Raw genomic sequence first — 17,242 nt, 5'->3', positions numbered from 1 at the left:
ACTAGTTGTGAGAAGTACTAGTTGTGAGAAGACTGTTCTGTTCATCTCCACTGACTAGTTTTGGATCTGTTGCTGCAAGTCAGTTGACCATAAATGTATGGTTGTATTTCTGGAATTTTTGTGGATTCCGTCTTAGATCAGTATAGAACCACAGGATGTTTTATTTGTATTATTTTCTTTGATTGGTTTATTAGAGAACACTAGTAAAACATTGTAGGAAACATCGAAGACTTTTCATTGCTCTTTAAAAGGACTGTTGTTTGTTGTTAAGTGTTGTAGAGTCGTTTCCGACTCACGGCAACCTTGTAGTTCAAATCGACTTTCAGTCTAGTGCTTATCTTACCTCACACCACACCAAGACTCCTTAAAAGAATTGATAGGTAGTTAGTCATATCATTATGACATCATAGGTTTTATATTTTTGTTTATTGCAATGTTTGGTTCTTTTGATATTTTTCAATATTGAAAATAAATTCATCTTCAGTGGTAGAATGGTACCTCCTGAAAATTCTGCTTATTTCTCAAAAGTCATTCTGACTTACATGAGCCATGGTAACTATGCAGTAAGTGGTCTGTGAGGGAGGGGAGCATTTCACACACAGAAACAAGCAAGTGCTACAGATTATAGTAGTTTTTGCTCTTCTCTGTAAGTCAGTTAGTTAACGTTTATCAGCATAGGACTGCTAATAACCATCAAGACCTTTTTAGATGTACGGTAAACTTAATTTTAAATCTTATCTTATTGAATTAATACGGTGGGATGTAGGATAACTAATAAGACAAATAAGAAGTCTAAGGTTTCTTACAAGTAAATCAAAAGTTTCATCATGATTTTCTAAGCCCAATAAAAACTTCTCACATATACAAAATGTACAGTATCCACACGTGATAGATCCATTAGCTAAAAGCTAGCTGTGACACAGATATTTATGCTTTGGGCCCTTATGAAAGCAGAAGAGCCTAGTGGGTAACCAACAGGTTTTCAGTAAAAAATGGTGCACTTTCATAGGACCCTTTTTTCAAAGTTTGCCAGTGCTGGTGGAGAACATCGATGTAAATTGCAGGTCTGTAGAAGCCATTTGACAAAGAGCCAGAACCATGCAGTCAGCATGCTGCCACGGTATTTCCAGATTTATTTAAGCATAAAATGGGAAGAATCTAGATGACTCTCATTTCATTCACTATACGTCTTTGGGCTAGTCCTTGCTTTCACAGTCATATAGGTTTAACATTCTCGTGAGAGACTTGTAAAGAAAAGTTATCCGTTAAGACAACTGCTATGAAAGGAATCATGGCGCTTGATGGAAACACCTGGTGGAGGTGGACTCCCTCCCCCACATTTACGTGCTGTAGTCAGGAAGCAGGTGGTAGTTGTCGTTAGCTACCATTGAGTTGATTTCAGACTCATGGTGACCACATGTGACAGTAGAACTGCCACGTAGAGGGGTGATCTGATTTCTAGGCTGTGATCTGTCCTGGTGTGACACTATAGGATATGCACTGGACTGCTAAACACAAGGTTGGCAGTTCAAACTCACCAGTTACTCCTTGGAAACCCTATACAGGGTTGCTCGACTCGACAGCACTTAACAACAGCAATCTCTGCAGAAGCAGGTAGGTATTCCTCTCAGGGAGCCACTGTTGTTGGTAAGTGCCATCAAATAGGTCCCAATTCATAGCAACCCTAGATAGGGTTTCCAAGGAGTGGCTGGTGGGTGTGAACTGCTGACCTTGTAGCTTGCAGTCCAGGGCTGATCCTACAGCACCATAGGAATCAAAGGAGCTACTGGATTGGGTACAAACCACCAATCTTTTGACAAGCACCAAGCTCTTAACCATCGTGCCACCAGTGCCTCTTAGTAAGGTAGGTACAGTACACTGATTTCTCATGTACAGATGGATGGATTTTACAAGTGTGTGCAATGTGCGGAGTCTGTGGGGGTGTAAACAGTTAATACACTTGGATGGTAAACCAAATCTTGGAGGTTCGAGTCCACCAATATACTGTTTTAGTACTTCGGGTTAAGGGACATTATTGTTGTTGTTAGGTGCCATCGAGTTGGTACCGACTCATAGCAACCCTATGCACAGCAGAACGAAACACTGCCTGATCCTGGGCCAACCTCACTACTGTTGCCACATTTGAGTCCATCGATGCTGCCACTTGGCCAATCCATCTCATTGGGGTTCTTCCTCTTTTTTCTCTGACCCTTCACCTGACCAAACATGATATTCTTCTCTAGTGACTGGTCCCTCCTGACAATATGTCCAAAGTATGAGAGACGAAGTTTGGCCCTCTTGGCCTCCAAGGAGCTCTCTGGCTGCACTTCTGTCAACATGGATCTGTTGGTTCTTTTGGAACATTATAGGTGTCCTCTTAAGTGTTTTGTAAGCCACCACCACTGTTACAGACAAATCTCCTTGGACTGACTTCAGAGACACTCAGTTGCCTTAGGAACTGTGTGGAACAGGACTGTGGTTCATGTAGCCATGCTCACAGTCGTCAGTGTGGCCTGTACTGCCATCTTACCGTCCACTAACCTTTTGATGCTTTGAAACATTGACCTTCATTTGAGCATTTTAAAAGTTTAATGAATCACTGCAGAAAACACCAACTATCAACTTTCTGGCTGTTCTTTTAAAATTTGATTTAAAAAATGCACTCCTCTGCACTTTTGAGTATCTTTTATATGTAAGTCTGGCTTACGTACACTACAAAAACATTTCTAACATTTCCGTTTTCTGTTATGACTTGATCACTCACTAATAATCAGATGGTTTTGTTTTGTTAACATTCCTTACCCTGGGCCTTGTATTTGATTGTGTCTTTCAGATTGGAAGCTGGAGAACTGGAAGAGGCTCGATGTCAGTCAGGTGCCATGTCCACTTAATCACTTCCCAACTTAATTTTCTCTCCCACTCAGATGTTCAGACAAAGAATCTGATAGAATATGTGTGTCGATAATATTAATAATTTTCTAAAGCATTTCAATGACTAAGGTGTCAGCGTGTGACATCCTCTGACATCACAATGGGGAGCAGGAGAATCACTGTCATCAGAATCAGGTGGGGACTGATTCCTCCGGGGCTGAGGTCAGTCTTGCCTCTAGCCTTCTACCCTCTCCTCAGATCTAAAACCAACCAGCCCTCTCCCACAGACCTCTCTCCTCAGCTGGCTTCTGTAATTCATTGCAATGGACACACAGAACTCAGAGCCCATACTCACAGTTAACAGGGTCTACTAGGGAAGTTCAGGAGCTCTGGTAGCGTAGTGGTTACAAATCAGGTTATGAACTGCAAGGTCAGTAGTTTGAAACTACCAGCTGTTCTGCAGGAGAAAGATGAGGCTTTCTGTTTCCGTAAAGATTTACAGCCTCGGAAACCCTGTACAGTGTCGCTATGAGTCGGAACCGACTCCACGGCCCATCACCGCCACCACCACTAGGGAAGTTCATTCAGGATTAGAAATGTTGAGGTAACTGTTATTCCAATCAAGGTCTCTTCTCAACCATACCCATGTGCAGGTGTCTTTCTGGCCCTTGGCCCCTTAGCTTGGCCTCTGCTGTGCTCCCAGCAATATTACAAAGCTCTCTGAGCACTGTTGATAGATACCCAAAGTGCTCTGCTCTCACTGTGTGGGTCAGCAAACCCACTCCACAAGTGATCCTCCATCCCAAAGCCTTCAGCGTGACTTGCTCTGTGGACTGGGAAGCCCACCTCTGGTGACACAGCTTTCTGTCCCTGGGCTGAGGAGGTTCTTTGTGCTGCAGACATCTCAGGGTCTAATTGATGTGCTCCACTCCTGGATCTTCTCCCTGGGTGGTAGTGAGCTAGTCCCCTGCCCGTTTTTCATAATAGCTCATTTTAAACTCAGCAGGATGGGCAAAATTGACCAGGTCCCTCATTAGAGTTCCAGGTTTGTACAATGACAATTAGTCTTGTTAACAGTCATTCACAACTGAACCCTATTATCCTATCAGCACCTTCTCCTAAACAGATCCATCAGGAAAAAAAGGTTTGGTGGGAGTTACAAAGATGATAGGTGTAGAAGAGCCATATGAAGTGATTCTTGGCATTGCACAGGGGAATCATTTTAATGCAAACAGTTTTCTCACATAGTCTTTCTTGTGTCAAAATCATAAAGCCTCAAGTGAAACTAAGAGAAGACTCCTCTAACAGCATGAATAATTAAAGAATTGTTATGTGAGTTGATAGCTGTGTGCCTGTTCAATTTCTGTGATTTCTTGTCATGATTATCTTGCTTAGTTGCTTTAAGCATAGATTTAAATCAGGCCCCTTACCTGTAATGTCTTTCTTTTGTTTTGTTTTGTTTTTGACATGTATTTTACCTTTAATTCCGTCCATCAGCCTTACAAGTGCAGTGGGAAAAAGTCACAATACAGGTTACTCATCTAGACACTTTATATCTTGGGCAAATGCATGGTCAACGTAGTAAAGTTAAATTTGTGACAGTGTCTGCAAACATGAAGTGTGGAATTGTCATTGTTGAGGACATGCTACCTTCACTTACTGCAGAAGGCTGAGACTGTGTTGTGGTGTGAAGTAGAAGGGACCATGGTCTAGTCTCATGAACGTTACCCTAAGAGCTCGGGAGTCTCTGGGCGTGTTTGAATCCTGGAGATGTGACGTGACCCAGTCTTTAGTGGAATCTCCCTTTGGCTGCTGTGCAGGGAACAGGTGAGAGGAGACAGGCAGTGGATTTGAGGAAGGGGAGAAGGCTGCGGGAGTCAGCCAGTTTGCTGGGGGATGGTATCGGTTCAGAGGGTAAAACGTGGCAAGTATTGAGCACCTTCGGCCATATTTGACAGTATCAACCTTAACATGGAGGTGAGAGATGTCTCTAGAAAGGGGCAGCTGGTGAGATGGAAGAAACTTCAGCTGAGGCCCAGGGGCGAGAGTGCTCCACAAGAGAGTGGTCTACACAGTGCGGCTGAGAGCTGCAGCCACAACCACAGGATTGTTGTTGCTAAGTGCCATCAAGTTGCAGTGACCCTGTACAGGTCTCTGAGGAGTGACTAGTGAGCTTGAACCGCTGACCTTGCAGTTCAGATCAACCTGAGGTCAAGTGCTTATTTATGGCGTCACACCACAGAGCCAGCCACCATTTACCTCAACATTTGTTACGCGCAGGTGCTTTACAAGTTGATCCTGTTTAACCCTGCTGCAGCAGTGCTGTTAGGGGGAAACGGTAACTTTTTTTTTTTTAAACTGATAAAGGAAATTGAAATGTTAAGAGAACTTACATATCTTGAACGAGGTCTCAGAGATTGAAGCCAGGGCATTCTGATTTCCAAACCCTTTACTACCTGGAAAATTATAAGGACTAGTATATAAAACAGTCGATTGGATTTAGAAAAATAAAGATTGTTAGCTTTCTCAGGCAGAGTGGCATGCAGAATGGTAAAGAGTTTGCAGTGGGCAAGGAACAGTGAGGATACTGGGAAATGGAGACTGAAAGTCTAAACAATTGATGTCTGCTGTAGAATTTGGGATCTCTGGGTTACATCATTTTTGACAATTTCCAATTTTCCTAGATTCATACTTCGTACATTCCATGTTCCAATTATTAATGGATGTATACAGCTGTTTCTCTTCATTTTGAGTTGTGCCCCATCAGCAAATGAAGGTCCCTAGGGCTTTACTCCCACGGGCTTTACTCCATTCAAGTCATCATGGTCAGCTCTACTTTGAGGAGGCAGCTCTTCCCCAGTCGCATTTTGAGTGCCTTCCAACCTGAGGGGCTCATTTTCCAGCACTATATCTGACAGTGTTTCTCTGCTGATCATAAGTGAATATTTCAGTGACTTAAATATTCGGAAGTAGTTCATCACTCCTTCCTGGTCTGTCTTTGTCTAGAAGCTCCTCTGAAACCTGTCCACCATGGGTGACCCTGCTGATAATTAAAATACCCATGGAATAGCTTCCAGAATCACAGCAACTAAACTACCCAGCTAAAGGGTACTATTGATTTTTTAAAAAAATTTTCTGTCTTGTTAGAACATCCTGTTGCATAATTCTGAAAAAACAAAAAGAACCCATAGAACTGTTATATAAGGTGGTCAAGTTCCTCGCTGGTAGAATAATTTTTTTCCCCCTCTCTAGTATATTCTTACATTTTTTGTCTCTTAATGGACTCCTGGTGTGGCACTGTGGGCTAATGCATCAGACTGCAAGGTTGGTGGTTCAAGCTTACCAGCGGCTCCTTGGAAACCTATACAGGGATGCTGTGGGTTGGAATATACTCAATGGCACTTGACAACAACAACAATGATCTCTTGCAGTTATTTTTCCTAAGCTCATGTACCTCTAGCAAATGACATTTTTAGAGATCCGCATCTAGTGTATATTGAATTGTTTCACAGTAATGGATCCTAACAAGTATAGTTAGGGTCTAAAATATCCTCGGGTGCCTGTGACTCCGGTTGCTGTTGGCACCTGTGGACTTCTTTTCTCATTGCAGGCGGATATTGCACCATTGATGGCTTCCTTGATTGGAGTGCCCTTTCCCCTTAACTCAGTGGTAAGGAAAAAAAAATCATTATCAATTCTGGGCTTAAAAATATATATATTACTCAGTAAAATTGGCACTTTTCTTTGTGTTTGTTTCAGTGGAAGCTTTGACAACATTTAAGACTGTCTTTGTCCATGTATTTTTATCTAAATCTGTAATGCTCTTTAACAGTGGGTTGTGTACTCTTTGCAGGGGACCCTCCCTGTGGACTATCTCAACAACACTGACCTCTTCAAAGCAGAAAGCATGTTCACAAATGCAGTCCAGATTCTTGAACAATTCAAGGTATAAGAACGCCTCATACTCGAAACCAACAACACTGCCATTTAAAAATCAAATATATTAAGTTAAAATATTGTATTTTGATTTTTAGTAAATGATTTTCTCTAATGGATTATTTAAAAGTTTGTACATAAAGTTACTCATTTCTCAGGTGCTGATTCCATCAGCCACGTTTCTTTGGGATTTGCCCCAGAGAAATAGAATTAGAGCTGACAACATTTCTTGCCATTCTGTGTACATTAGGGAGTTAAAGTGGTAATCCTGTAACTAACTGAACTCTCAGTTAACCGTCCTAATGCTGTCCATTCAGCTTGCTTTGCTCGTGAATGAAGAGTTCTAAGAAATACAGTTTTCACACATTATAGGAAGTTGTTTTACAGGCTTGACGTACTTCATTCTCAGCTTAATGTCATAGAAAGAAAATGTCAGTTTAAAAAAAAAATATTGATGAAATAGTATAGTAACACAAAATTTCATTTATTTTCAAAATACTTAGTCATCCCTGGAGAATGATTGTAATGGATGTTTATATTTCAAAATCAAATCAATTAGTTTGTTTCCTCAGTTCTAATATATTAAAATCTTTTCATATTTGGTTCCTAGGTGAAAATGACTCAGAAAAAAGAAGTGACATTATCATTTTTGTTTACTCCATTTAAGTAAGTCTCTTACTGTTTTTTATTAACTTGAGGGAAAGTGTGTATCACAGTCTATTGCTGGTAGGATAGATTTACTTAAAACTTGGTCTTTTTTGAGTGCCAGCTCCAAATTGTTTCATTGTTTTTGTTAAACTGTGGCCTGGATACCTCTGAATCTCTGCTAGGGGCAGTGGAAGGGCTGAGAGACTGTGAGGAATGTTGGAGAGGTGAATTGATAGATCTTGACTGGTTGGCTGGGAAGGTGTGGAGCAGTTGGGGAGAACTGGTTGATCAGGAAGGTACTGGTATATTATAGATCATAGAAGGAAGGGCTGGTCTGAGAGGCAAAGTGAACGTTACTAAGTTTAAAACTTACATTTGATGTTTGTTAGTGGTGCTGTGAGATAATGCACTAAACCGCAAGGTCGATTTCAATTGCAGGGTCAGTGGTTGAAAGTCACTAGCGGCTTCTCGGAAGCCCTATACAGGGTCACTGTGAGTTGGAATGGACTCAAGGGCACTTAACTATAGCAACGTTAGTGGATTGGAAAGAGCTTTGATTTCAGAATGAAGATGTGGGTTGGCCATGAAGATTTTAGAGCTACCAGCAGAAAGATGCTGATTGAACCTGTGTTGTAAGTGCCATCAAGTTGATTCTGACTCTGTGACACTGTATAGAGTTTCCAGGGTTGTAAATCTATGTGAGAGCAGAAAGCCTCATCTTCCTCCCGCAGAGCTGCTGGTGGACTTGAACCTTGTGGTTCACAGTACAGTGTTTATCCTATGGAGCCACCATGCTCCCTGGTTGAATCTGTAAGACAGGTAAATCACAAAATAATTTTTCATAACATTCAACAACTTGATTCTAAAAGTTGTATGGAAGAATGGCTCAAAAGTCATGTAACTAGCTTGAAGAAAGAAGAAGACAAGAGACTAGTACCTGTATGGGATTCGAGTTTGTAGCAGCCCTGCTGACCCAGGTCCTCAGTATGGCCAAACCGTTTGACTCCACCCTTCACTGTCATGTCTCAGGGATACAGCTGGGACTGTAAGAGAAGATGCTGTAGAGCTGCTGCCTGTTGAACCTGCTGTAGTAGAGAGCCAACGCCATTGTTTTGACATAGCCTCCCTCTACCCTCTTGAAGGCAGTGTACCCATTTCTCTCAACTCTTCCCCCCAAATTCTGCGTTCTTTGATTTACACTTTAAAACATTAGTTTTGGCATCCTCAAGTGACTTAAATCATGTTCCTTTGAAATGTTTTTTGAATTTTGGGCACAAACAGTATAAAGGGGCAAGATCAAGGCTATAGGGTGAATGGAGTAAGGTTTCCCAATGAAATGCTCATGAGACAGCTCTTGCTAACCTCAAAGAATGAACAGGTGTATTGTGATGGGATAAAGTTCCTCAGAACCACTTTTCTGGCCCTTTTCTCACCAATGCAGTTTCTGGTTTCTTAAAATTCCTTCCTAATAAGCCCCCATGACCATTCTGTGTCCTTCAAAAGCATTTATCAAGATGACGCCTTTGGAGTCCCAAAACATGACCTCCTGAGCTGACCTTTTACTTTGAATTGACCTGGCCCTACAGATCTCCTTGGAAGCCAGAGTGTGCACTGGACCTTTTCTTTGAAGGTGCCCTAAGAAAACTGAGATGATGTTTCGTTTTGTTACACTAAGAGCTGACTTGATGGCTTCTGGCAGCAACACTCTTCACAGGTCACTGGTTTTGTGCTTCACATATATCCATAAGTTATTGCTCAACCATAGGAAGGAGTTACTATTACTTACCCATTTTACAGGTCAGGAAACTAAGACAGGGAGAAGTTAAGTAATTTTCCTGACTTGATACAGTCTGTAAATAACAGAGCCAGGCCTCAAAATCAAGCAGTTCGTTAACTCTTAATTGGTACAACTGCTTTGTAAAGTAGTTTTATGAATGTCCAAGCCATGTGCTTAAGGAAATCCGTGTCTCCGAGTCTGTTCCACAGAAATACTTGTGAATGTGTAGGATTTTTTGTTACAGTGACAACTGGAAACAGATCCCCATTGCTAGAAGAGAATGTTAACAATGTAACAGCAGTAGTGTGAATTAGTATGTGCCGTTTGAGAATAGTCCTGGTGTGGCACTGTCGGATAAACAGTGGTCTTCCAGCTGTAAGGTAGGTGGTTCAAACCCATCAGCTGCTCCTTGTGAACATGTATACTTAACAACAACAACAAAATTTGAGAAGAACGAATTATATCTATAGATACTTACATAGGAAAGTTTGTAAGATAAATTGCTGAATGAAAGAAGCAAGTACACAAATATACCTCTTATCAGTCAGTTAATAAATTATAATGTTAAATATTACTTTATCAGTTAGGCATGGGGCCTTGCAGATCTTTGCTACATAAGTGTATCAATAATAATTATATTCCAGTCCTGGTGTGGCACTGTGGGTTAATGCGCTGGACTGCAAAGTTGGTTTGAACCAGTAAGTTGGCGGCTCAAGCTCACTAGCCGCTCCTCAGAAACCCTATACAGGGTCGCTATGGGTCGAAACTGACTTGACGGCACTTAACAACAAGAAGAACATGTTTAAGATTGGAACATGGTGGCTCTGTATAATAAGCACTAGACTGCTAATCAGAAGATCTGCTGTTCAAGCCTACCAGCTGCTCCATGGGAGAAAGATGAGGCTTTCTGCTCCTGCAAAGACTTAAAACCTCAGAAATCTGGTCCAGGGCTTTGCTGAGTTTGAGCTGAGTCCATTGCACTTGGCAACAACAACACAGTGTTTAAGAGTAGTCATACTATACAATTATATCAAGAAAAATTGGTACATAAACATTATAACACACATGAATATTGTCATACATCCATTTTGTAAAACAGTCCAAGTTCTTGTCAAATGTGTGTGAAGTCATTTCCTCTTGAATGAGTAACTGGATAAGAATACCAGATTGACTGCTTGTTCTTAGAACTGCATTGCGCACTCATCAGTTTGAAAAAATTCCTTAGGAGAATTTCACCATCATTGCTAGTGGACCTTAGTGATATGCCTTTAGATGACCAGCAGGTGGAGCTGGAAGACTAGGGGAAGTATGAAAGGTTTGTCTACTTGTGAAAGAACGAGTCCCACTCTGAAAACGGAGTGAAATGGTAAAACATAGAAAAGAAAATATAATTCTGTATTGATGAGAAAAAAGCAGAAGAGGTTTCTTAAAAGATATTAAATAAGAAATGAGATGAGCTCTTCTGCTCCTGCAAATATTCAAAAAAACAAGTCTCGGAAGCCCTATATAACGTAGCTGGGAGACAGAACCAACTCTATGGCTCTTAACTGCAACAGCAACTGACCTTTTATATGGAGATTATTATGTAAATTCATTTTAAATGTGTTTTCTGTTAAAATGACAAGAGATATTTTGTTCTTTTAAAGATTTTCCCTTAGAACAAATTTAATTTTCTCCTCCAAAACTATGGTTTATCATTGAAAACGGAGCTTCACGGTTCCCACGCATGCATTTCTTGAGTTCCGACATAAAGATGACCGTCCTGTAGGACTCTGCATCCTAGATGCGGGTAGTGTTTGTTGGGAAGTGTCACTGAGTTGGTTCTGACTCACAGCGACCCTGTATAGGGTTTCTAAGGATTGTCTGGTGGGTTTGAACAGCCGATCTTTCTGTTAGCAGATCAGTGCTTATCCTACAGTGCTACACCAGGTCCCATTGATAAGCAGTGTTGCTGTTAAGTCCTATCAAGTCAGTTCTGACTCACAGTGGCCCTGTATAGGGTTTCTGAGCAGCGGCTGGTGTATTTGAACCACCGACCTTGCAATTCCAACTGATCTTATGGTCCAATGCTTATCCTACAGCACACTAGAACTCATTGATGAGAGTAGAGGAATGCAAATTATTTTTAGAAATAATTTTTTAATTCTAGTTTGTCTGTATCTGTTTGAATTATTTCCCCTTTTAATCTGAAATAGTAAGTCATGTGTATATTTTGCTGTTAGTGCCATCGAATCAGTTCTGATTCGTAGTGATTCTGTATAGGGTTTCCAAGGAGTGGCTGATGGGTTTGAACCGCTGACCTTGTGGTTCAAACTGACCTTGCTGGCCATTTTGCAGTGCCACACAAGGACCCCAGTCATGTGTATTTTCAAGTGAAAAATACTTTGTAACAGAAGTCAGAGTGAGGATGCTTTGGTACTTCTAGTTGGGTTACAGTTGAAGACTAGCTTGTCCTTCAAACACTGATTTACCTTGAGGAATTGATAAAAAATCCTCGATAATCCTAAAACTTGGTTTACTCTTTTCTTCCGTGTTTTACCACAAAAGCAGACAGAATAATAGCCATCAAATCAAAGTACACAATTAAGACCATACGCGCTTCTCTTTTTGGTTTTACTTAAGCATAATATCTTGATTATAGATTCTTTTCAAACTTGATGTTTTCAACATGAAAGGTTCAGTCAACAAAGGAATTAGGAATTTTTTTTCTCATAGACTACTTACTATGTAGATATGTTGTCTTTCAATCACATTACCTTTCAAATTAGCGATCTTATTTATTCATATCTGAAATCATGAGTAGATTAAGGGGAAAACTAACACGGAAAAATCTTAACTTTGATTTTGGCAAACTGCATGTGTATTAATATCCTCGAGTTGCTGTGACACATTGCCAAAGTGAGTGACTGAATACAACAGAAATTTCTTCTCTAAGTCTGGAGGCAAGGAGTCCCAAGTTCGTGTCAGTCAGTGGGCTGTACTCCTCTAGAGGCTTCAGGGAAGAATCCTTCTTTACCTTCTCCTAGCTTCTGGCGGTTGCCAGTAGTCTTGGCTTGTAACTACATTACTTTGTGCCTTTATGTTGTTGTTGTTAAGTGCCGTCGAGTCGATTGCGACCCATAGCGACCCTGTACAGGGTTTCCGAGGCTGTAAATCTTTACAGGAGGAGAACGCCTTATATTTCTCCCATGGAACAGCTGGTATATCAAGGTTGTTCCTTGATATAAAGAATCCTGAAGATTCCTTATATCATATATATCTATATCTATATATCTATATAGTTATATCATATATACATAACGATATAAAATATACTGAGGAAACAAGGTTGTTCCTTGATATAAAGAACCCTACTATTCCTGTAGGAATACTGCTCATGGAAGCAGCAGTCAAGAAATCAGATGATGTATTGCATTGGGCAAATGTGCTGCACAAGACCTTTTTAAAGTGTTGAAGAGCAAAGACATCAGCTTGAGGACTAAGGTGCGCCTGACCCAAGCCATGGGGTTTTCAGTAACCTCAAATGCATGTGAAAGCTGGACAGTGAATAAGGAAGACCATAGAAGAATTGACGCTTTTGAGTTACGGTGTTGGAAGAGAATATTGAAAGTACCATGGGCTGCCAAAAGAACCAACAGGTCTGTGTTGGAAGAAGTGCAGCCAGAGTGCTCCTTGGAGGCCAGGATGGCCAAACTTCGTCTCTCATACTTCAGTCATGTTGTCAGGAGGGACCAGTCGCTGGAGAAGGATATCATGTTTGGTAAGGTGGAGGGTCAGAGAAAAAGAGGAAGACCCCCAGTGAGATGGATTGGCAAAGTGACAGCATCGATGGACTCAAGCGTGGCAACAGTAGTGAGGTTGGCCCAGGATCGGGCAGTGTTTCATTCTGCTGTGCATAAGGTCGCTATGAGTCGTCACTGACTCGATGGCACCTAACAACAACAACAACAACAACAACAACACTCTGCCTGCTGGAATTTTGTGTCACTGCATCCATAAGGAAAAGTTCTGTTTCATCAAATTGTAGCAATTTTCGCTTGTTTTCTGAATCAGACATCTTTATCTTCCTTGATTTGAATTTTGGTCAACTAGCCATCAAAGCTAGGTCAAATGGGTACTAGCTGCAAGTTTGGGAGTTCATGCACGCTTCCCTGCACTTCAGAGAAGCTGGCCACCTTACTCTTAGCCCCAGCTCCAAGGGCCTACCAACATACCTTTTTAGAAAGCATAGTCAACCCGCAAAATAAGGTAACAGTTGACATTTACCATCATTTTAGCCACGGCAGAGAAATGATCAGCAACGCTTCATTCATTCTCTTCACCAGAATTTGTAGTGTGCCAGGCATTCTGCTGGTTGTTAGAAAATAAGACAGATGTAATACGGGCCCTAATGAGGAAATACGGAGTATAGCAGCTTCAATACAGGTGATGGAGGCCAGTTCAATGTGGCATGACTGACAACTTGTTTTTGTAAGAACACATAGGAAGAGCATCGCACCCATGGCTGAGAGATTCACAGAAGACGCTTGCCTGTCTGTTAGGAGCTGTGTTGAGGAATCATACTGCTAGAACAGGCAGCACTGAGTAAAAAGACGAAGCACTACATTGCCTCTGTGGAGCCAGAGGTCTTTGTGCACAGAGAAATAGGGAAGGGATTGATTCAGCTTCAGCTGTGAGTCCTTAGAAATGTAAAGGTTGGCCATTTGGCTAGTGGGGAGTGAGCTGTACCCTCCTGGTGAACAGTGCCAGTCAATTCGTTCGGACGTACAGGTTCTTCCTAGGAACAGATGGCCTGCATCCTGACACATTCTTTTCAGAAACACATTGTTTACCTCCTGACACTTTGCTTCTCAGGAATGCATGTTGATCCCGCCATTCTTATTCTGAGGTGGATGCCTCCATGTTTAAACATTTTGTTTACAGTAGAAACTGTAAAAGATAAGCAAGACAACTTCCGTGAAGATAATATTGGGAAAAGGAATTTTATTTTACTGTTTCTACCTCAGAGAACAATGTGAGATAACAGGGAAAAAGTGTTCATTCTGCTCAGCACACTTCTGAGGTAGAAGCAGCCAATTGTCTGCTCTTGTTAGTTCAACACTAGTTGCTGTGGATTGTAGTAGGTCTGAGATAGGTCATCACGTGGGGCATGAAGTAGGAAAACATGGCAATGTTGTGCAGAGGTATTTGTTTAACAAGGGACTTGGCTCTCTAAGGAAAAGGATCTGATTTGTAGCATTTGCCAATTGTTAAGGGGCCCATGAATTGGTTCTGACTCCCAGTGATCCTGTATCCAACAGAAGGAAACATTGCGGTCCTGTTCATCTCACCATCATTGCTGCAGCCAGTTTCAGTCCATTTCATTGAGGGTCTTCCTCTTTTTCACTGACCCTTTGCTCGACCAAACATGATGTCCTTCTCCAGGATCAGGTCCCTTCTGATAACATGTCCAGAATACATGAGATGAAGTCTCGCCATCCTCACTTCTAAGTACTCCGATCATAGCAGCTTTCAAGTCAGCAGGGTGATGTTACAGGAATTTGGAAGGCTTGTGCACAGTGGATCATGGAGCGGCAGAGGCAAGGGACAAGCTGGCATGTGGGGAGAGACTGCGTGGGGTGGAGAGCTAGCAGGAAATGTGTTTCAGTGTTGGTTGTGGATTGCCCTTTGACAGTAATGTTGCAGGAAATGGGTGAGATCAGCATTTCAAATGAAACATCTTGGTGTACTTTGGTTTTAATGTTATTTATGATGACTTACTGTTGGTGTGGTACTGTGGGTTAATGCGCTGGACTGCAAAGCTGGTTACCAGCTGCTCTTAGAAACCCTATACAGGGTCACAATGGGCTGGAACCAACTTGACAGCACTTAACAACAACAACAACAATAACAACTATTTTCAAAGTAATTGAAAGAAGTTTAGTAGGTTTTCCCGCATGTTTTTTTCATATTAGTTATATCAAAGAAAGTGTACTTTATCAAAGGGGGCAGCAAGTTCAGGTGCAATAATGAGCTATTTGTAGACTTCTAGAAGGAGCTCTGATAGTATAGTGATTATGAGTCAAAACTACTAGCCGTTCCGCTGGAGGAGGATGAGGCTTTCTGCTCCCGTAAAGATTTACAGCCTCAGTAGTCCTGTGAGGGTCGCTATGAGTCGGAACCGAGTCCATGATACTTAACAATAAGAAATAAAGGGTTTATAGATCTTAGTGAATATATGAATCATTTTATTAAACTATTTTATTTTAATGACTTAACACCCACTGGGGTAATACAGGAACAAAGGAGAATTTCCCCCGTGTCAACCTAAGGGAAGTCTCCTACCCTTTCTTTTTTCCCTCGGTTTCAACTGCCCAATGTGCACCTCCAGCCGACCCTGCTCTGTATTCCCTAAGGATGGTACATTTCCAAAAGCTCTCATTACCCCAAACAGAAACTCAGTCCCCATCTGGCAAGAACGCTGCATTCCTCCTCCCCTCTGGTGCTGCCAGGCGTCTTCAGGTTCCGACTCTTGGTGACCCTCTGCTCAGCCACGAGACGCTGCCAGCCCTGCACCGTCATCACAGGTTATGCTGTGCTTGAGTCTCTTGTTACAGCTACTCTGTCAATCCACCTCTTTGAGGGTCTTCCTCTTTCACTGACCCTCTGCTTTACTCCACAGAGTCCTTCTCCAGGGACTGTGCCTTCCTGATAACATATCCAAAGTATGAGAGATGAACATTTGGACCATATTTCCTCCAACACAGATCTGTTTGTTCTTCTAGTAGTCCATGGTACTTTCATTATTCTTCGCCAGCACCATAATCCAGTTTCATCGATTCTTCTATGATTTCCTTAGAAATCCTTGCCCAGTTTCACATGCATAGGAGACGATTGAAAATACCATGGCTTGGGTTAGGCACAACTTAGTCTTCAAAGTGATATCTTTGCACTTTAACACTTTAATGATGTCTTTTGCAGCAGATTTGCCCAATACAGTACCTTCCCTCTGTTGTTAAGTGCCGTCGAGTAGGTTCTGACTCATAGTGACACTGTATAGGGTTTCCGAAGAGCGGATGGTAAGTTTGAACCACTAACCTTATGATTTAAACTGACCTTGAGGTCGATTGCTTATCCACACCAGGACCCCCTCTATCCCTTGGTAATCACCAGTATACTTTTGAATCTATGCCTTTTCTTATTCTAGATCTAGATACTTTGTTCAGTGGTTCCATCTCCACCAGAAATGTAGAAGGGGTTTAATTTCCTTACATCCTCGCCACACTTACTATGACAATTCTAGTGAGTGTGGAGTGTGTGTGGACATGTTTTTGTTTTTTTTTAAGGTTTTATTGTGAATTATATGATAGTTTACATGGGAGAACCTTAGTTTTACATTCATTCCATCATATATCATCTCATTGCCATGGTTCCAATCCCCTCCATGCATCATCAACCAACCAAAGGGTATATCCTAGAAACCCACCCCCTACTCTTCCCCTGCCCCCCATTTTTCAGCCCACAGTCCCTTTCCCTCTCTGGGTCCAAAGTCCCCAGCTGCTTCATCACTCCACGTCGTCGTCTCTGTCTCTATCTCAGGCATCTCTGTTTCTCTGGGTAGGGTCCTGCTCTTGGCTCTTCTCCGTTGATGGTCCCAGAGACCTCTGCTCCTAGACTGGAGAATTAATCACTCCCTTCCTTGTTACAAAACGTCTACCTTTGCATTTCCAACCCTCACAATCCGTCCCATTAAGCATTATTCACTACAGTATCACGAGTTACCCGTCTGTATTTCCTTTCATCAGCTCCGCCCAGACAGATTGAGTAGTACCTACTGGAGATTCTGCCTTTCTCCATGCTCCCTGGCATTAGGTTCCCTCTTGAAGGCTTGTAAGCCAGTCACTTCTTGCCTTTGTAGTCTCCCGCTCCCCATTTGAGTATCCAATGTCCAAGTTGCCCATCTCCATCCACTCTGTGTGTTGAGGGGGTGTAAATGCTTCTTGCTGTAAGGATTTGTTCCTTCTTTTGAGT

The 17,242-nt window shown here is 41.8% G+C and overlaps 1 protein-coding gene across 1 annotated transcript in view; it reads left to right on the top strand.

Annotated features, from left to right (window-relative positions):
* The window catches only part of PIGN (phosphatidylinositol glycan anchor biosynthesis, class N), a 104,776-nt gene that overhangs the window by 20,929 nt on the left and 66,605 nt on the right, over positions 1-17,242 (top strand). Inside the window, exons 7-10 of the mRNA XM_006837576.1 lie at positions 2,834-2,874; positions 6,482-6,541; positions 6,725-6,817; positions 7,418-7,473. Coding sequence (XP_006837639.1) covers positions 2,834-2,874; positions 6,482-6,541; positions 6,725-6,817; positions 7,418-7,473 — 250 coding nt within the window. The remainder of the gene's footprint in view (positions 1-2,833; positions 2,875-6,481; positions 6,542-6,724; positions 6,818-7,417; positions 7,474-17,242) is intronic.

The sequence above is a fragment of the Chrysochloris asiatica genome, unplaced genomic scaffold, assembly GCF_000296735.1.
Source record: "Chrysochloris asiatica unplaced genomic scaffold, ChrAsi1.0 scaffold00021, whole genome shotgun sequence".
NCBI classification, from domain to species: domain Eukaryota; kingdom Metazoa; phylum Chordata; class Mammalia; order Afrosoricida; family Chrysochloridae; genus Chrysochloris; species Chrysochloris asiatica.
Note: the sequence above shows the minus strand (reverse complement) of the source record. Positions and strands in the feature narration are given on the sequence as shown.